General features: G+C 49.0%; 1 protein-coding gene across 2 annotated transcripts in view; it reads left to right on the forward strand.

Annotated features, from left to right (window-relative positions):
* Positions 1-2,236: 2,236 nt before the first annotated feature.
* The window catches only part of LOC119111954 (uncharacterized), a 32,117-nt gene continuing 12,788 nt past the window's right edge, over positions 2,237-21,565 (forward strand). Inside the window, exons 1-2 of one of the 2 annotated variants that reach the window (XM_037235849.1) lie at positions 2,237-2,482; positions 7,780-7,934. In XM_037235849.1, the coding sequence (XP_037091744.1) occupies positions 7,794-7,934 (141 nt within the window). In that variant the 5' untranslated portion in view covers positions 2,237-2,482; positions 7,780-7,793. Of the gene's footprint in view, positions 2,483-2,518; positions 2,550-7,779; positions 7,935-21,565 lie in introns of those variants that run through there. The other variant, XM_037235850.1, reaches the window with a different exon arrangement.

The following is a 21,565-nucleotide window of genomic DNA, read 5'->3' on the forward strand; positions in this document are numbered from 1 at the left end:
ACAAATCTTAATGAGCCGTAAAAACTAAGCACATTTCCTTGACTATTAGATTACGGATTTTTCGATGGTGGTAGAAAAAACTGCACTCGATCTTGACAGATTCTATCGCCTTTGAATTGAAGTCAGTCTGCACGGCGATGAGTCACTTACATCACGATGGAGAAATAAGTGATAATGATCACTGCTTGTGTACATAGTTTGTGATGGAAATAAAACGTTGGCACATATCCCATGTAGTTAGCTTATCTAAGCTGTGCCGTTGCCGCAAATAACCAAGGTGGCTGACGCACCCTAAAACCACAAATATATGCAAGCTGCTCCATTTTTCGATTTCATGTTGCGTTTGTGTGCAATAATTCTCCCTCCCACGCAACCAGCTGCAACGATTCGTCACACCAAGTATTGAGGCAAGAGTTCGTCAAGCGACGAAGTCTTACTGTTTGATTATCAGGTAATTTATCTAAAGATGGTCGCTGCCAGTATTGCTGATGTGTGTCGAATGGGCTATCTCCCGAACTATCGTCACTGGAATCTTCCCCCTCGAAGTCGCTTTCAGAATTTGGCACGCCTCGATGGGTTGAAATTGAGGTTGACTCAAATTCATACTATGCTGTGTTCTATGTTGAAGCTGGAATCAACCACTGGTACACCGTTGAGCGTAGTCGGGGAGTTGAGCGTAGTCGATGGCGGGTTAACCATCACGCTGTCGGTATCCGAATATTATCCACGATTGTCTTCTTCCTATTTAGTCAAAATATTTACGAGCATTGGGAGCGTGTATATCAAGTTACTGAAAACGACTTCTCTGTACAGATCAAGTGAGATCTGAGTTTATTTACACAAAGCCACACTTCCGTGTATACCTAGTTAGATTTATGACGTCACTTTAGCATGCGCATGCGCATTGGCCTCCGTTTTTTTACCGCTTTACAGCGTTGACGCGCATATGAAAACTATTTTGAGCTAGATTAGGTTAGATTAGGTTAGATTAGGCAGCCAGCAGCCTTTTATTTTTCTGCGTCCATATGCTGTCTGGCTCTGACCAGTCCAGGCAACGACGTCGTGTTAAAGCGATACCTGAATTCATCAGCCTGTAGCTCGGGCTGGCGCCGGGCCTCGACTTTACATGACTTTTTTAGCGGCTGTCACGTACGCCCTGTCTGTTGTTTAGATAACATCACGGAGCAGTTAACATATATGTTTATCACACGTCATGTCATAAATGTTTTTACACATGATTGCTCGTTTGCTTAAATACACTCCGGAGTAGATATGTACGTGACGGCGCTTCAGTGCAAATACATTTATATCTGCATGGGTTTACTCAAGGGGTCACACGCGGAACAACGCAAAATGACGCTTCTGTTTATGCCACGTCACGAGTGTAAAAGCGGTTCATCTGCTTAAACTCACCCTGGAGGAGATATACAAGGAGTGGGGGGCTTCAGTGCAGCTTCATTCAGATCTGCGTCTGTTTAATCATGGGGTCGCGCCTGTGTGGACCACACCACACGTCCGACGAGCAGATTTATGGGACATTGCGCCCATGTGTAAATACACTCTGATCTGAGTCGATTCACACAACAGTGTTATCATGTGCATATTCACGACGCAGCGGATTCCAGCATGGGAGCTATTCTGAGTAGATGCATTTGTGAGTCGATTCACACGCGTCCTTTTCGGGGCTGCAAAAAGCTGCTAGTATAATTGCGGTATGAACTATAAACTAAATACTTCGTATATACCAGACACAAGCGACACCTTAGAAGATGGCCTTTCTGTCCTCACTCAACTTAGCTTAACCAGCAAAATGAATACGTTTTCTAAGGAAATTTATGATATTTATTATTGTGCAGGGTATGGAAAATTGTTTTAAAGCTTACGCAAGTGAACAGCCCAAGTTGGCCAAGTTTATGACGTACTCAGTTTGTCCATTACTAATGCCAAGTACGTCAGACGAACTGGATGCCCATTTTTATTAATAAATATTTTCTTTCCATGCAAGTATGATGCATCATCACTTAAAAGTAGAAAACCTAAATTGGTGTTCAATTAGGAGATCTATGACTGATTCGTGGGACATTTTGTGTTGCGTATCGATCAAAGCACTATTTCGTGTTTTGTAAAATACTTCGGGTCAATGCTTCCGCAGAGGCGGAAATACAAGGGGGCAAGGATGGCAATTTTGGTCCAAGGATAATATCAATTTCACTAAGTTACGGCTCTTATATGCGGTTTTGAGCCCAGCTGAATAAGTGTAGGGACATAGACCGGGGGCCTACTAAGACGTCATCAGGAGAAAGGCAGTTACAATGAACGGAGATTGAACCCCCAAATACGCCTATTCGAAAGATTTTGCAAAAAACCCTCACTAGCGCCATCACGCAGAAAATTTTCGAAACGCCATTTTTGGTAGGGAGCTGAGAGGAGTGGTGCGGCGCGCTGTCGCTGGTACCTGGCTTCTTGTGGTTTCTTTAAGCAGGTAAGAGATTACTGGAATTGTTCGAATTGCCTGTGGTCTGTGCTCGAGGGATGCCGGCGCCGAAAGAGTAAGTCAAAATTTGGTCCATGCTGGTGAATTTCGATTTTGTGACCATTCCAGCGCATACGGGTTACAATGCATGGAAAGTTTTGCGGCACGGAAAGCTGTATAGTTTCTCATTTAAATGTTATCTGCTAAGCTCAAGGATTTGAGACTTCACAAAAACATCATATAGGTGTGAAACATACTTGAGTGTGCACATTGGTTCTTTGCTGCTGGTGAAGAGCTGAATAAGCCTTAAATTTGTATGGTTTTCCTTCCATGGTAGACTTTTGGTCACATGGTTGAAATTTGTGATATAAGTAAGAAAGATCTTCAGCTCCTGGTTGTGCAGCACTGAGTTTGGAGTTTTTATGCCCAGTTATTTTCTCAACATGCGAGGAGGCCAGACTGCGAACAGAGCATGTTATGACTAACATAAATGGCACAGTAGTGGCATTACTTTAACAACATTAGTGCATGCACAAAGTACAGCTCAACACTCAGTTCAGCTCATGGTCAGCCAAGTCTCATTGGATAGGCAGCTAATACCTTTAAGAACTGTGGCATCTGATTTGTAAGTTCCAGAAAACAATTCTGTGAAAAACCTTTACATGAAAAGTGAATATCCATCATCATTCAGTCTGGCCTGAATCTTCTAATGGGAGTATGAGTTCTAAAGTACAATTGTTGCATATTCATCAGGCACAGTTTGATTGACTTGCAGAATGACCATGAGGTACTTGTTAACTAATGTTATAGAGAAAGCATTGGTTATACCAGCATGCTCAACATTTTAAGCTGGGCTTTTGATGCCCATGATCATGGCCTAGCTTGAAGCATTAAATCTTTACTTACCCAAGTCCTAGCAATATGGCCAATGCTTGGTCTGCAATGCCTCCTCCTGTTCAATGTACCAGTGTACCAATGCCTTCTCATGCATCAAGGGTGGATAATATAGCTTAAAAAATCTGAACTTAGTGTGGATACATTTTATAAGATTTGGGAGACATGCTTATTCTGCCTCCTGTGTTGCAACCTGTGTGAATGGTAAATTCCCCTAATAACCTCAGAGCACTTGGAGTTTTGATGATCATTGTTGTTAAAATGAGCTATGCACTGTTTTTGTTTGGTTATACTTTTGAGATAATTCTTTATCAGCATATCATGGCCAGAAAGCTATAGCTCAAAAGATGCTAATATTTTAGCTTAGCCCACACTGCTTTACAGATCAAGATCAAGTTGAAGCTGACATGTGATTACTATTGGAGGCAAAAGAGGCTGCTCCAATTGTTCATGACTAAGGCAGAGCCATGATGCATTACTTTTTTGTATTTGCTAGAAGGCCTTAGTTTCCATATAGGTGCTTCATGTACAACTAACCAAACAGTATAGAAGTAGGCATAAGTCATGGCGAAGTTTTATGTTTTCTCCCAGTTCTAAATACCCAATGATATCTGGAGCAAGATTAGTTATGAGCATAGCAGGCAAATTAGGCAAAAATAATTGTTGTCACTGTTGAACCTCTCTGCATTGGCCATATTTGTTATGGAAAAATAGCTTGTATAGGTGGAAACAACTCTGAAAAAGGCTCCATTTTAAAAATGCTGCTGGAGTGTGAGCATGCTTTCTCACTTGTAGGTGTGGTTGCATGCTGATTAAAGAAAGTTCAGACTTTTTGGGGAACAGGGACAAAGTGTGGAGCAGAAATAATGCTGTCCCTCTGCTCACCTAGTTTTGCATTCAAAGACCAAGGAAAAATTGTGCTCTGCAACCAGGAAGCAAAAGCACATTCTCCATATAAAGATAAAATTTCTTTGAGTGTTAGCATCCTGCAACCTCTTCATGTGTGGGCTTGGGCACCACTGGACCCATAGATTGCAACATATCATAGTCTAATACCAAGCATGGTTGTTAGACCAAGCCTAGTTAAATGTAGTACCAAATTCTGCTGCATTGTTAGGTGTTTATTCCAACCTTACCATCACTCATCAAAAATATGGATATTGCATGACATGGAGTTAGTGCATGTGTATTGATGGATCACTTGGTTACAGCCCACATTTTGAGTGTTCATTTTCCAGAAACATGTCTTGGTGACGTTTGTGCTTCAGTGCATGCAACTTAAAAAGCATGTATCATATAGCTTTCCTGTTGGGTGTGCCAGTAGATAAATCTGTAATACTGACATGCAAATTGCAGCTTGTACTTATTGGAACACAGCTTATACTTTTGGTATTCTCAAAGCGATGGTGCCAAAAAGTGAGAGCAATTAGAATGACCACTTTTCTCCCAAATCAATCCGCCTGCTCCCACAACACAGCATTAAGTTTCCTGTGCTTATGACCTGTGCCGATATTTTTAGGTGGCTCAAATTTGGTATATCTGCCTGTTTGCTACCCAAATGAGACAGACTTCTTGTGCTTAGCAAACTGATGAGGGACAGCAGGATTAGTGGTTCACAACAACAACTTGTTTTAATAGCATCTAGGCTGGTTTAATTATTTTATTCATTTGTCATGATGCTTTGAAATGGATTCAGGCCTTTACACATAACCTTTATTGCAGAAGTGCACAATTTTTGGTGCCTCTGGCTTGTTTTTGAAAATTTGTGTTGTGTGATAGTCATGATGTATCCACAGATCAACTTAAAATAGATGACACTCCAGCAGCTGTTGCATGGCTGACCCACAGGCATGCACATTTTACTTGTATCTCAAGGCTAGTGTTTACATGGGAAACAGGGGTTGTGTTGGGGTTCAAAAAATTGTATTGAATGAAATCTACCACCTTGACAACCTTCTATTTCTTAAGCAGCCATCACTGATTACTCTCACTGATTTTTTTCTGTCTTGTGTGTGTATAATGCATTTTGACATAATATTCTGGCATTTTCTTGTTTCAACAATCCTTTTACTTTTAGGTAAGAGTGGGAACAACTGGAACAGCTGGAAGAATATAGACAGGCAAAGGTGCTGTAATGTATGAATGATATGCAAAGAAATGAAGAATAAGGATGGGACAAATATAATTTTCAAAGGATATCAGTCAAGTCCTTCCACTACTGATGTAAATAAGGCTGCTTTCCAGCCCTCAATTTGTCTTGGCAATATGGATCATAGGGCTCAATAGTCTGTAATGAAATCTCCTTTGATTTTGTCATAATGAAGCATGGTTAAGTGCATAATCTTCATGATTTTGAACTGGTGCAAGCAATATGAATTTAAACATCAATGAGCCAGGGGAAATATGCTGCCAGGGAGAGGGATGGGGGCATTATGTTGGTGTGACAGGATTTCCAGCTGCCAGCATGAGCACTCAAAGCTCCTCTCTTTGCCCAGTTGCTTTGTGGGCATGGAGATGTGCTGCGCAGCATTGCACATTGCATTTGGTGCTTGCCTCCCAATGTAACTCAACTTGTGCGCAATTCTGAGCTTAGCATGCTTCCATCGACCTCAAGGCATTTTGTTGTGGTCACTTGTTGGGTATTGAAAGTGAGTCGGCATTAGCGAGGTCTTCGCGAAGCTGCAGTTTTCCAGCATCGGCATGAGATGGGGGTATGGCCTTTACTTGAAACCACTTTCCATGGCAGACTTTAGAGTTGGCTGCATTCCCCTTTTAATTGTTGGCTTCTGCTTTGGCTTCAAATGATTGTAACAAGTCAGCTTTGGCTTCAGCTTCAAGCAGTCTTGAAGTGGTGATTTTGACTTTGAAATGGTGATTTTTCAATGCAGTTGCAACTTTGGAAGTTTTGTCCGCAAAATTTGAGGACTCTGATTTCGGCTGAGGCTTCGCATGTACAGAGTTTGAAACCACTGGCCTCAATTCGCTTTTACGTGTGCAAAAGCCGAAGCCGTTGCCCTTCAGCTTGGTAGTCAAAACTTCGAAACCACGGGCGTTTGTGTAGCTTCGACTTCATGTCATTTTGTTGGTTTTGCACTTGGCTTGGAAGCCAAAAACCTGTCTGCCTATCCATGCATGGTTTCCTGTCCCCTTACGTAGTACCGGTGTGGTCGGCTTCTGGATACTCGTATTTTTGTCATAGTCATAGTCATAGTCAGCACATAGCTCAAGTGAGGAATTAACTTAAGTGATGTTTTAGTCTCGAGAATTCATCAAACAAAGCTTCGTGCACACTTGCAAACTACATCGCCCAAATGAACGCAATAATTGTGTGCCAGCCTGTTAGCTGGTTAGTGCTTCTTTACCATGGCATGGGTTTCCTTGGCCAACCTTTCCCTTTGTCTGTGAAACACGTTCGTCTCGTTGGCGACATGTACCCGTTGCTTGCGAGTGCACCGCACTATCTCCATGTTTGTAAAGTAGATTTGATATCGTGCGATGTTTGCTCGGTTTCTACAGAGCGTCGGTTGATATTTATATTTTGGTCCCGTTTGGTCGCCACGGCCTGCAACACAACGACTTGGCCTATGCACTTGTACGGCGTGCCAGCGGTTCTGGCGTGGTAAGCGGCCTCCTCTGCTATCCGCCGAAGTAGTGCTTTGTAGCGGCGGCCGGCCTCTCTCGGGCCGCCGCCGCGGTCGCCGCTGCCGCGCCCCGATCCGCCAAAAGTTTCACATTATTCTGACGTCACCTAGGCCAATCGATATCGCCGGCAAGCCGAACGGTTATTGGCTCTCCCGGGTAATGGTGGCGCTCCCCACTCAATTCGAAAGTTTGATATAAAATTTCGATGCTGGCAGCGCGCCAGGAATTCGCGCGGAGAGCGCCGATATTCGGGCGGCCGGGCGGCCGACCGACGCTCGGCGGGGCCGAACGCCGGCGCGCCGAGCCGCGGCGCGCAGGGCGAATGCCTTTCCCAGACGGCGGCCGAGGCGGACTTTGAAAGTTTGGTGGCCGCATGATTACGCTGTTAGACCATCAGTGGTTCTGTGCCGCCGCGTTAGGGTGGGCGCTTGTTGGTGTGCTCCGATCTTTAAAGAGGCAAGGGGCCCGTGGTCCTGTCTGCAGTGGGCGTACGGTCCTGGGGCCGACGGTGCGGCGGCCGGCTGGTTGGCAGCACCGCACGGCCAGTGCTCGTGCTGAAAGGTGGGCCCGTTTTGGCGATGGCGGACGGTGGTGCGGAGCGGTGCACGAGCCGCCGCCGCCGCCGGCGACTGTGAGTTACGGCCGCGCTGCCGGCCTTGCTCCATTCTGGGCGATGGCGTCCCGATAAGACAGGCATCGATGCAAAAAGAGTGGCCGCGGGCGCGGTAAGGCGGCGCCGCCACTGACGCGCCGCCCGCCACGGTCCGCAGGCCACCGAGTCGCCATGAACAGTCAGCAGCAGTACTGTCTGAAATGGAACAACCACCAGACGAACCTGCAGCGGGTGTTCGCCCGCCTGCTGCGCAACGAGATCTTCACCGACGTCACGCTCGCCTGCGAGGGCCACGCCCTGCAAGCGCACAAGGTCAGTGTCGGGTCAGCTGACCCCGGCCGGCGGGGTGGCATCAGCCGCCACCGCCGCTGCCGCCGCCGCCGCCGCCGCCGCCGCCTCCCGTCGCAGTCGCCAAACGGAAACGCTTAATGAGGCCAGACCGTGCAGTGGTCCGCTGCCGGCGCCTATTATAATTCGGGTCGTTTTTTGCGCTGCCTGCCTTTCCCACGCCAGTGCACGGAACAGATTCAGTGGGAAAATGCATCGGATCCGGTGCCCGGCCCCAGGTATAGTTGCTGTGGCCATAGTGTGCAACGCTCATGTTTCGTTCCACCTACCAGGGCGGTTTCCGCTGAAGCACCGTTTGCACATATCACTGTGTTTTTTTCTTTGGCGACTGACTATTTTTACGATGGGATTTACCTGTTCTGATAGATTTGCCGCCAGCTTTGGCGTTTTGGCTGTCAGGCAACATTGTTAACCAGTAACCGGTTCCAATCAGGTCAAGCTGGTGTGGATTTTGAATTAGTATTCAGTTTTGGGTTCGTCATTATCCGGCGACGGCATTGTTCAGCATTTACGATGCGGCTTAGCATGAGCTTTTTTAATCTCACTTGTAGGACAACTTAACGATATGTTAGTTTACCGCGCTTGAGTTTTTTTGTGGCAAAGTAATTATAATGTTGGAAGCGTGGGACGTTAGGGTCGAATGGTGTACCAAATTGTCACTCGCCCTCGGGCTGCGATCTTCCAAATGTGGAGACAAACCACCCGCGGCGCTGAGCTAGCCTGACGGAAGGTCTCGCGCAGAGGCCATCGAAGCCTCGGCGTAGCCGCTTGAGAACTGAGGTTATCTGTTTCGGTTTGGCTTGCGCTTGCACTGTTAGGTGTGCACAAGAGCGTTGCATCCACGCTGGTTGTAGTGAGTAAAGCATGCTTTTGTCCACGCATGACGTAGAAGTGTGCTGGCATGCGAAGCTGTGTACTGCACCCATCGGTGTACCTATGACTGTTACGGTGCAAAGACGCTTTTGTAAACACTACTCACGATGGCGCTGCTACTCGACACCATTGGGTGCTCCTCTTCCCATCTATAATTGTATATGTGATTGTCTGTGACCGACCTGATCCGTGATGCACTGGAATTGTGTGACTGGAAAATAAGATGCACTGGTCCTATTCCTTCAACTTGGCATGCAGCCTTTTTGACGATTTTTTTACAGCACTTTACCAAAGGAGCACGTTGTGTATTACCTCACGATGCGGGCCTGACCACCGTATTACAAAAATCAATCCAGTTTTTTCACTGCCGCTACTTGTTCGTTCGACAGGGTGCTTCCAAGTAGTTTGAGGTGGCGTCAAAATTACATTTGCGTAATTGCACGCCTTGCGGGCATTTTTCATCCGGCGCTATCGACGTGTTCAACACTGGTCTAGGGGAGGTGATCTTCGCCTTGCGGATGGGGGATGACCTTTTGAGAACTGAGCAGTTACGCTGAAAGTTCGGTCGGGTAGCGAGGCTCATGTGTTCCGATTACCTCGATTAGAGCTGTCATTTTGCCTACAGTTTTGGACCATGCATCTGAATACGCCGCACCCGTCTGCACATTCGCTTCTTTGTCAGCATCCTGCTGGTAGGACAATTTGGCCAGCCTGTTAACTTTTTTGGAAACATCCTTTCCGTGGTGTGTATGTCTACGCGTTCTTCGGCAGGTCAACCCTGATTAAGGTCTGATCAGGTCGGTTGTCGGATGGCGGTGTCTCGATGAGTTGTTGACTGGCTCCGCATCTGGGCTGCGCGTGCATGAAATACCCACTGCGATGCGTGGACGCCCCAGGCAAACTGCGCAGCCCAGCCGGAAGGCCCCTCTCAACGTAAGCGGACACGAGACAGCCGACTGGTGGCCGTCGGGCCGTGTCAGGCGCTGTCCGGCCGATTGGTGGCCGTCGGGCCGTGTCAGGCGCTGTCCGGCCGATTGGTGGCCGTCGGGCCATGTCAGGCGCTGTCCGGCCGATCGGTGGCCGTCGGGCCGTGTCAGGCGCTGTCCGCCGATCGGTGGCCGTCGGGCCATGTCAGGCGCTGTCCGGCAGATTGGTCGTCGAGCCGTGTCAGGCGCTGTCCGGCCGATTGGTGGCCGTCGGGCCGTGCCAGGCGCTGTCCGGCAGATTGGTGGCCGTCGGGCCGTGCCAGGCGCTGTCCGGCAGATTGGTGGCCGTCAGGCCGTGTCAGGCGCTGTCCGGCAGATTGGTGGTCGTCGAGCCGTGTCAGGCGCTGTCCGGCCGATTGGTGGCCGTCGGGCCGTGCCAGGCGCTGTCCGGCCGATTGGTGGCCGTCAGGCCGTGTCAGGCGCTGTCCGGTCAGGTTTCGGTGCGGCGCACCGTGTACCGCGATCAGTATGTGACACCGCGAAACGATTGGAGGAGTGACACCATCCAAGCGTTGATAGTGCTCAGCACCAGACACGTGGTTGATCCGTGGTCGAGTTGGGGCCGGCTCCAATGGTAACGACGTGACAAGTGAGCCGGAGCATGCAGGAACGAGGCAAGTATCTGTCGAGATCGCGACCAGTGTACCGACTGGAGGCGCCAGTCCTCCCGAAGTCAAAGTGACGCTCAATTGTAAGATTTGTGCTCAAGTATGCGTACGTTCTGAGCGAGACACACACTTTTCCAACACGAGGAGATCACTGAAGTTGGCTCATCGGTTTCAAGAAGAGTTATGTTATGCGCTGTCGAAATTGATGTCGCTTACAAATTGTACGTCGTTGATCGGAGTCATTCGGAATCAGCTCAGCGCGTTATGACTCGGACACGCGTGAGATTCGGCTAGAGGACGAGCAAAAGCCTGCCTAGAACGCCGAGCTCCTGTTTGTGACGTGTTTGATCACTGCAGTCGACGCGCTACACAGCCGCTATCATGGTCATCATATTCGTACTGATTGAAGCATTGATCACATGAATAAACTAGGTCCTTATGAATACAGAAAACACTTCGACCGGACCCGGTTTCCCAATCTGCAGTGTAAAGAGACCCCCCTCGAGCCAAACGGTTGCACTGGTAATGCAGAAAGGTTCCTCAATGCAGAAAAGATTCCTCAAAGTTCATCCTAAGCATGCCTTGCTTCTCAAGTGATTAGAGGCGATATTGGCCGTCGGCCAGGGCTGGTGTAGCTGAGATGGATGTGACGCGATCGGTAGGTTCGGCTCCCTTTAGTCCACGGCGTGGCCTGTCTCGGAGTGGGTACCAGAGCCGGTGTACTGGTATCAGCTGGACGCCACTTTACTTTAGTCCACGGCGTGGTCTGGCGCAGGGTGGGTACGAGCGCCGGTGTACTGGTATCAGCTGGACGCCACTTTACTTTAGTCCACGGCGTGGTCCGTCTCGGAGTGGGTACCAGAGCCGGTGTGCTGGCATCAGCTGGACGCCACTTTACTTTAGTCCACGGCGTGGTCCGTCTCGGAGTGGGTACTAGAGCCGGTGTGCTGGCATCAGCTGGACGCCACTTTACTTTAGTCCACGGCGTGGTCTGTCTCAGGGTGGGTACCAGAGCCGGTGTACTGGTATCAGCTGGACGCCACTTTACTTTAGTCCACGGCGTGGTCTGTCTCAGGGTGGGTACTAGAGCCGGTGTACTGGTATCAGCTGGACGCCACTTTACTTTAGTCCACGGCGTGGTCCGTCTCGGAGTAGGTACCAGACCCGGTGTGCTGGCATCAGCTGGACGCCACTTTACTTTAGTCCACGGCGTGGTCCGTCTCGGAGTGGGTACTAGAGCCGGTGTGCTGGCATCAGCTGGACGCCACTTTACTTTAGTCCACGGCGTGTTCTGTCTTAGGGTGGGTACTAGAGCCGGTGTACTGGTATCAGCTGGACGCCACTTTACTTTAGTCCACGGCGTGGTCCGTCTCGGAGTGGGTACCAGAGCCGGTGTGCTGGCATCAGCTGGACGCCACTTTACTTTAGTCCACGGCGTGGTCCGTCTCGGAGTGGGTACCAGAGCCGGTGTGCTGGCATCAGCTGGACGCCACTTTACTTTAGTCCACGGCGTGGTCCGTCTCGGAGTGGGTACTAGAGCCGGTGTGCTGGCATCAGCTGGACGCCACTTTACTTAGTCCACGGCGTGGTCTGTCTCAGGGTGGGTACTAGAGCCGGTGTACTGGTATCAGCTGGACGCCACTTTACTTTAGTCCACGGCGTGATCTGTCTCAGAGTGGTTACCAGAGCCGGTGTACTGGCATCAGCTGGACGCCACTTTACTTTAGTCCACGGCGTGGTCCGTCTCGGAGTGGGTACTAGAGCCGGTGTGCTGGCATCAGCTGGACGCCACTTTACTTTAGTCCACGGCGTGTTCTGTCTTAGGGTGGGTACTAGAGCCGGTGTACTGGTATCAGCTGGACGCCACTTTACTTTAGTCCACGGCGTGGTCCGTCTCGGAGTGGGTACCAGAGCCGGTGTGCTGGCATCAGCTGGACGCCACTTTACTTTAGTCCACGGCGTGGTCCGTCTCGGAGTGGGTACCAGAGCCGGTGTGCTGGCATCAGCTGGACGCCACTTTACTTTAGTCCACGGCGTGGTCCGTCTCGGAGTGGGTACTAGAGCCGGTGTGCTGGCATCAGCTGGACGCCACTTTACTTAAGTCCACGGCGTGGTCTGTCTCAGGGTGGGTACTAGAGCCGGTGTACTGGTATCAGCTGGACGCCACTTTACTTTAGTCCACGGCGTGATCTGTCTCAGAGTGGTTACCAGAGCCGGTGTACTGGCATCAGCTGGACGCCACTTTACTTTAGTCCGCGGCGTGGTCTGCCTCAGGGTGGGTACTAGAGCCGGTGTGCTGGCGTCAGCTAGACGCCACTTTATTCATACTGGCATCGGTTCCGGAGCCAGTCTGGACGTCATAGCACCGGCTGGACCTGACCACCTGGGCTGCTTGGACTGCAGCAAATCGTTTCTTTGGAACTTGTTCTGTGCATCGGTCTTGGGGAATACAAAAATGGCTGACGGTGCGCCGGACCCATGACCAGTTGAACGTGTCATGCAGTGGGCTAGGGCGGCGGCTTATGTAGTGGGCTAAGCCGGCTGCTTATGTAGTGGGCTAAGCCGGCTTACCCGCAGCTCATGATTCTGCCTTTGAACTTTTCGAAGCACACAATTTATCTTTAAAGTTTTCGAAAACGCATCGTGCGGTGACAAATCCCTGGCCATAATACTGTGCAGCAAGACTTCCAAAGTGTCAGGTACGGGATTACACATGCTTCTGGCACGACCTGCTCGAATTTCAGACCTTGTTTGGATGAAATATGCCAGTTATTTCGTGTCTAAAACGATCTGACGCTGCATTGCATTACTATCTAAAGCGGTCTCAAACGTTGGTTAAAGGAAGTGTTCCACATTTCTGTGGGGTTTTGAACTGAAATAGCCTTGTTGAAGGTCATTCGGTGCAGTTTGCGTCCCAGCTCCCTAAGACCCAAACCTCTAGTTTCTGAGCTACGCGCCCGCGAAGATATGGGGACTTTCGGGGAGGGTATTTCAAGGTCACCTTGGCATTTATGACATAAGAACGTCATTCAAATCCTTCCTTTCCACAAGCCATGCTGCGATCAAGACCAATAAAAATATGATGATTGATTCGTTCATATCTGGCGTTCATGAGCACGCTTTCCAGATGAAGTGGCCGTCAAGTGGCTCGATCAAGGTTGTGCAAGGTACGATGACGTACCTAATCAAGCAATGACATATCGAGGAATACATTTACTAAACGGAGCAATTGTGTTGTCTAGGGCAGTCTTTTCGACTTAAAAGCATGCCAATAGATGTAAGTGACCTTGTTTCATTATATCTCATGCTTACTTCAATATCATGGACTGCGAAACATTCCCTTCAATCGGTTTATAAAAGCTGTTGTTTGCCAGTCCGATGAGCCTGACGCGCAACCGGTGAAGGCAGGTTGGTTGCGAGAGCACAGAAGCGGGCTCAGGCATGAGCATATTACGCGTGTCATTTGACACGCTTGAAAAATTTCGTTCGACAGGCGTCCATTAGTGGGGCGGCGGCGCCGAATATCGTTATCAGACGGTCCGTTCTTGCATATTGTCAGAAGCGAACATTCGCGCACTGCATCGTTTTCCCAAAATGTGCCGTCAGTGAGTTTCGTTTGTATTTAGTAACTTTCTGCCCCATAGTGATGATTTATTGACCCGAATCACAGCGATAAATATGTCAGAGACAGGTGGCTGAACGGGCGAGCACTTATTTTGTTGGCCGATGTCTGAACAACAGGAACTCTGCCGTATATGATTTCATCGGGTACGTTTTAGCTCACGGCCCCTTAGGTCACCTTCACCGTCGACGTGCGAGCCTAGGCATAGTGGTTGTGTTCCACATCACCCTCAATGTCTTATTGTTCATGATATGCATCCACTACTCCAACGTGACTTGAGTGAGTTGCTGTTCATGACTGGTGTGGATCGGGATTTTTAGAGACTTTATTCTCCGCCAAGACTGTGACAACCTCTTTATATGAAGTCGCCATCCTGTCTGGCGCAGTAATGAACGGAGCTAGTCTCTCTGCGTACTCGCGCACACATTAATATTTCTCTGAAGAATCGTGAGTCAGCGCTTGAAGGCAATGATAATGAAGTTTGCGAAAAAGAAAGTAAAAATAAGTTAGTAAAAGTAGAAGTTTGAAAAAGGCGGTGTTCATCCGTTATGTGAGCCATTGTTATTGGGACGACGCCCGCTGGAGCATCAGGAACAACCCGACTTCACGTGCGTGGATGGTCCGACATCCACTTTGTCAACCATGCGACGGGGAAGATTCGGACAAAAGCGGGGTTGGAATTTCGTCATGAATGCCATCGGAAGAAGTCGATGCACGCATTGCTAACGCTGTGAAGTCTTTAAGTGCTTTTGCCCGCCTGCAGCGTTGTTGTTACTGTCTGTTACTGTCAGCATGTCGTTAGTATTGGTATTCTTTTGTGGAAAAACGACCTATACCAGTGACCGCTGGCGACTCACAAGAACGCTGCACTGACTCGGATATTTGGTGTTGACATCCTGCCGTTGGAAGCGGGCCAAAATGTTCGTGTGGTATTTGCATTCACCGTAAGACGCTTTGTGTGGCGCGGGTTGAGTGGGCTGGTGACAGACTTGAGTGCTGTCGTCATGTAGATGGTATTGGAGCATAAGATGCTGGCGCCCGTCCACTTCGACAAGCCGTGCAGATAATTCACGCTAAGGTATTGGAATAGCCCCCGATCTTGAGTTCAGCGGGCAAAGGCGCACTGATGTGTAGTGTGCACGCGCAAAGTTACGCTTGTATCCGAGTGGAGATTGGCTGACTTTAACCCTGGCCAGGCCGGGCAGAAATCGGTGGGTTTCCGGAATGTTTTGGCGTTGTTGGTGACTCACCAGAGCATTACGTAAACGGGAATATTTCGTGCCGATAGTGGCCACAGTTAACTTGAATATACGCCTGATTAATTTTCACCGCCAAATATCTGTTGAAACTAAATTATTGGAGGCCGGTTTCGGAAAAGGTGACATTGGCTTCCCTATAGTCTATTGCCAGCAAACCCGTTGGCTGGATAGTGGGGAGGAAGCGTGGTGCCAGGCACATTCTCCGACGTCACGTACGTGTATTGCGTTTTTATCTGCTCTGATTGCCAATATTTGACCTGAATTCTAAACAACGCCCTGCTCCCGCATAACACCATCCAGTTCGTGGTTCGTGTTCTGAAGCGCTGGACTGGCTGCCTGCGCAGCCGCACTCTGCCGGTACGTTCTCCATTCTCGTCACGGGCCGCTGCGACGTCGGGTCGTCGACGCTTGGACCTTGTTCAGGCCTTCGTTCTTCAGCCTGTTCGTAATTGCAGCATTTTTCGTTTCCCACGTTAATCGTTTCGGGTAGGGAAAAGTGTTGATTTTGCAACTATGTGGGTCGAAACCGTCAAACGACTTGCATCCCTTTACCGCAAAATATTGGAGCACAGATTATGAGGAGTTACTGTACAGTTTACCGGAAACTTCACGGAGCTACGATCAGCGTTTGCAAGCCGTTTAAGTCCTTTCACACCAGCCTCTTCGCGAGATGGGGTCCGGAGGAGATGTCGTCTAGAGTAGCGGTAAACGGCAGCGAAGCGAACGGTGAGCGGCGCACGAACGGTCATCTGGAGGCCTCCGCGGCCAGTTGGCCTAAGATGACACCTTATCGCAACAACTCAACTTATGTGACGATCCTTGGCACTGGCTGGATTTTGGGCAGCTACGTGCGAACAGGTGGATAAGATATTCGGGGGATCGCTCAAACACTACTGTAGTTCACCCGGCAGGTGACTGCCTCTTGTGCCGAATCACTGCGCGATGGGTTAGCGGTGCTTCATGGCACTCTCAGTGACGTCACGCCTCACCATCCGTCACCCGGTTGCCGGCCATCGGAGCTGAGCGGCGCCGCCCTTCTCCGCACGCTGGGTGGCTCGGCCGCAGGTCTGCAGCGGCGGCGCCCGGTCAGCGGTCAGTTATCAGTCCGGAGCGGCGCCGTACTCTCCGCGCGCTGGCTGGCTCGGCCGCCGGTCTGCGGCGGCGCCTCTCGGTCAGCAGCTAGTTACCAGGCCGCGCCGCTCGGTCAGCGGCCAGTTATCGGTCCGCAGCGGCCGCGCCCGGTCAGCGGCCAGTTACCAGTCCGCAGAGGCGGAGCCCGGCCAGCGGCCAATTACCAGTCCGCAGCGGCGGAGCCCGGTCCGCGGCCAGTTACTAGTCCGCAGCGGCGGAGCCCAGTCAGCGGCCAGTTACCAGTCCGCAGCGGCGCCGGGCATCTCCGCGCTGGCTGCCTCGGCCGCCGGTCCGCAGCGGCGGCGCCCGGTCAGCGGCCAGTTACCAGCGGCTGGAGACCCGGCATTATGTTTTGCGTTCGTGTAACCCGTTGTTTATAGCGTTTCATCATGCAGGAAGGCGAGGCCGGCTCATTTTATCGCCGCGTCAGTCCCCGGACGGCGTGGTAGTCGCGGCCGCTGAATTTGTGATGCCAATTTTCCTTTTGGTACTCGCTTCTTCGCAATGAATGTGGTGAGACTTGAGGTTTTGCTTAGTTCAGTCTTTTTGAACGATTAGAATGTGTAACTGCAGCATACATTATGCATGGTGTCACCACCATGTGGCGTTCCGGGTATGCTGCGACGTGCTCACTTATCCAGTGTGCTCTGATGTGGCATAAGGACGGGGGGGGGGGGGGGGGGAGGGACGGGCGGAGAGTTGAGGTTAAGTGTCCATGTTAGCCATTGTGCCGTCTAGCTCATGCAGTCTAAAAGAAATGAATTTGCCAGGCAATTTGACTGCTAGATTAGACCGTTTGTTTTCTTCCTGGTTATTCGGAAAAATTCAAAGGCATCCAAGCTGTTGCAAGCGCGGGCTGGCGGGCTATTGCGCTTGGTTTTCTTCCGTGCTAAGTGGCTCAACGTTTTCACGGACCCCTGCCGGTATAAGACACGGGTTCCTCAGGACGTTGGAAGTGAGTGCTTACATGTTGCTGTGCTTATTTATCATGTAAATCGTCCACTCAGACCGTGAAAACAAACATTTGACAAGCATGAGGTTCAGCGCCCTTAAAATGGCGCATTACCACATCGGCATTGCCACAAGGACATAACTAAACAAACCTTGACGCATAGTTTTGTTTTAATCAGTAGCTTGTGTTGACTTCTGAATTGTGTTACGATACATTTTGTTTCATGTCGTACAGGAGCTGTTACATTCACTGGGAGTACCTTGTCTCACCTTGCGCAGGAGTTTTACATTCACTGGTAGTACCTTGCCTCATGTTGCACAGGATTTGTTGCATTCACTGGTAGTGCCATGTTTCATCATGATATTGGCTACATTGACCCTGTACCCCATGACAGTTTCCTGTATTTTCCTAATTGTGTGTATGGTACGACCTCCAGTGTGCTGCGTAATCGTGCCCTGGTATAACTTGTCGGATAAGATGCTACATCCAATGTAGGTGAAAGAAAGCTGAATGGCATTGCCAGGTCCGAATGGTGGGGTGACGGTTTATTTTTGCGGGCTATGATTCGATTGGTAAGAGCCATTGAATTGGGCGTGCTAAATTATATACCACTGCATGGCTTTACGGGGGAAAACATTGAACAAGGGTTGAGAAGAGATCCTGGATCAAAGAGGGTCCTTCCGACAAAGTTCTGGAATGGACAAATTCCAGGAGATCTCTCGGCAAAATATCACAATGAATCCTGGATCCCAGGATATTTCTTCCACAAAATTTCAAAAAGGAGTTTGGATCTCGGGAGCTTTGGATTTTGGACGCAGGGATTGTTTTCTAGGATCTAAGCGATTCGCAGGGAGCTGAGTCATTTTGCTTGTCGCTTGGTCAGGTTGAAGTCTGTGTGATTGCGCACCGCGATTGATGTGCACATTTAGGATAAGCGGTTCACGGGATAAAGAATGCTAGTTTTTCGGGCGCCAGTGGTGCCGCCTCCTCAGAAACGTTCAGCATAGTGGGACGGGCCCCTGTTCAGGAGTGTCTGCAGAATTGTCTATTCGCCAGGATCCTTTTGGCGGGGTTGGCGGCTATCAGGTAACACCATATCCTTATTCCAGTCTAAGCCCGTTTAAACCTGCTGGTGGAAGACGTTGGCAAAAGTGTTTGTTGCCTCTGGCCAAACTGGGGGTAACGAAGTCGCGTCATTCAATTAGCAGTCTGTGGGGACGCACATTGCAATGTTTTTGTCGAGACCATGACGCCACGCCCAGGCAGCCTTGGGAAATTTATGGTGGTAGTCTTGTAGTGTGGCGGGATGGTCGGGTGGTTACAACACTGGTCTCCCCGCGAGAGACGAGGGTCCGACTCCTGATCGCACCGTGGTAATCGACGCTAATGTGGCCATGGACGTGGCTGGCGTTCCATGAAACGGTTCGCGACGGTGTGCGTGACATTCTGTAAAAGGACTGGTGTTACCTAGAAATGTTGTGGTTTTGATTTTATCAGTTTGATTTCCCCGGACAAGAAGAAAATATACGTTCCAAAGAGTAGTTTTCAACCCACATCAAATCCTTAACGCTTGAACCACTGTCTCTTTCGTCCTTTGTTTCAGCCATGGCGCTAGGAACAAAGCATTGCGATAATGAGAACGATACGCTGTGTTCCTCACCAGTCATTTGACCCGTGGATTGGTCTGTTCAGACACATTTTTTTTACGCGCGTTGGATGCGCGATAAAAACAGGTTTGTCACGGCAAAAGCTGACGTGATATGAAACCGAGAATGCTTACATTTAAATCCAAGACACGTTAATCGATGCAATGTAAGCCATGCTTGAGGTATATATGTTCGCTTAAGTCATCTTTAATTTATACATACAAGAAAGTCGCATCAATAGGTAAGTTACCCCTAATCTTTAAGAAACATTACACGGAGAAGTTACTTGCTAGCTCGACCTTGAAGCATGTACCCAAAATTCCCTGGGTTCTTCTCCGAAAGATTTCCCAGCGTAACCAGACGGAATTGGACGGGAGAAGAAAGCATGTCCTGTGTGCAGTGGTAATAACTCTTGAAAAGTTGGACGCCTCCAGCAAAAAAGACTAAACAGATATACCAGGTAAACATGTTGCAGAACTGGTATGGCTTGAAGAGGAATCTCATTAGAAAGGAAGACGAAAAACGAATGAGAAGATTGTGTTGCACCTCGCCACATGCTTGAATTCGAGTACGATTTTTCGTTTGGTTCCACCTCCCAAAAATCTTATGTTTTGTATAAGATGTAAAATTAGCATCAATAATTCGAGACTGGAAGTTATCAGTAATGATTTGCTGTCCTCCTTTTGTACTGCCCGGGTACATTTCCGACCCTATTAGCGCCCGGCTCCCGGAGACACCATTGGTGCACGAATGGTTTAAGCTGTATAAAAAATTTGGTTTAACTGGTTTAATAACTTTGAGAGCAGCCGTAAAGAATACCTGAGGAGGTTCAGCAAGATTAAAATGCATTTTTGGACATCTTTGGCAAATCTTTAAAAATTCACTAGTTCAAAATTACTCCAGAGGTGGCTCCAGAAAGTGAGGAAAGAAACAATGAAACAGTCCGTCTGAAACGTATGGTATCACCTAAAGCTCCAAATTCGGTGGGCATATTTTGATGCCAGCTTTAAAACCAGATACCGATTTAATTCATGTCGTTCGCGCTCAATTTGTGAAACAAAGTCAAGTTTATTTTGTTTTGAAAATTTATCCCCTACTCTCTCATTTTTCTTTTCACTAATAAACAATTCATTGTATAGACTTACCACCAAGACTTTTTCGACGCGATGAACATATCAGCTGTGGACGGCAGCATGCGTAATCGTGCGTTTTTTTGTTGTTCCGTGAAACGTTGTCATAATTATGTCATTTCATCATCATATGTTATCATAGGATGTTGTCATAGCCTTTTGATCCCTGAATCTGCGGTTATTTTTTACATTTCAGTAATAACTTTTTTAAAGATTATTTCATATTTCCGAAGGCGCAGCGGAAAACATTAGGGTTTCTCTCTGGGGACTCTGTGAATGAAATTAAGTATAATTTACAGTATACAAATGCATGTGGAACCTTTAAGCCTACTTGGCAAGGTCATGCATGCAGTCAGTCTCGCGTAGACCGGATTATTTTGCCAGGAAGAGCAGGTATCTCTTCTGAACAGCTGCCAACTTCAGGAGGCTTGTGGAGTCTGCTTCTTGTGGGATCGGATCTCGTCTCCTTTTTACACTGTTCTCCACTCACGGCGCAGTGGGGACGTTCTGCCTGCTTGTTATACTTTGTTCATGATTTCACCACACATGCAACGGCTGCGTGGTCCAAGTCGAGAGCTGTCGCGCGAAGGCTGGCCGTGATGGAAAATGCAAACACAGAAGGAAATGAACGAGTGTTGACTTTCGGGACAACGGCATCGTTACGATGCACTGCAAAGTTTTTTAAGCTTCAGTCCAAACCTTTTGATTTGATGAATTTCTGGGATCAGCGCCAACGCTAGACAGTTCCTGTTGCGTGAGCCCTGACCCCCGCGCCTGATCGTGACGTTCCGGGCTAAGGGAAAAAAATTTGCGGCGCAAGCTTAACGTGCGGTAATGCTCGGTACGACCTGTCCCACCCCTGACACTATCTGGCCCACATCGCGACTGCGGCCGCTGGCATGGGCCACGGGCCATCCTAATCGCCGCAAATTGATCATCAATATCTGAATCGCTTATCATGTCCCGAAGGCGACTCGAACCCACGGGTAGATGAACCTAGGTAGGTGAGGGAGGGGCCTCAACGAACGGGGCTATTTAGCTCACGCCATATCGGTTTGCAGCCTGTTTTGCGCCAAATTCTCGCTCGGAGATGTGTACGCGTAAAAAAGATTTCACGTCCAACACTTATTTTGCTCATTCTGCTTGAAGCCCCGGTCGCTAAGTGGAGTGGATGTTCATAAATTTTGCAAAGTTGTCTTTCTTTTGATACCATTACATAAATAACTACCTTTTAAGCGCGCCATTTTTGATATCGCTTTCGTGCTAAGCTGCGGGAAAAATGGCCGTTAGGCGGCGAAGACTGCGCATGTGAGCACTACAAATCCTGAGCGTTTTTCCAGTTAAATCAGCTTTAACAATCAAAGTTGCGTTTCACGGCTGGCTTGCCG

This window comes from Pollicipes pollicipes, unplaced genomic scaffold, assembly GCF_011947565.3.
Source record: "Pollicipes pollicipes isolate AB1234 unplaced genomic scaffold, Ppol_2.1 Scaffold_7261;HRSCAF=8764_pilon_pilon_pilon, whole genome shotgun sequence".
In the NCBI taxonomy this organism is placed as follows: Eukaryota; Metazoa; Arthropoda; class Thecostraca; order Pollicipedomorpha; family Pollicipedidae; genus Pollicipes; species Pollicipes pollicipes.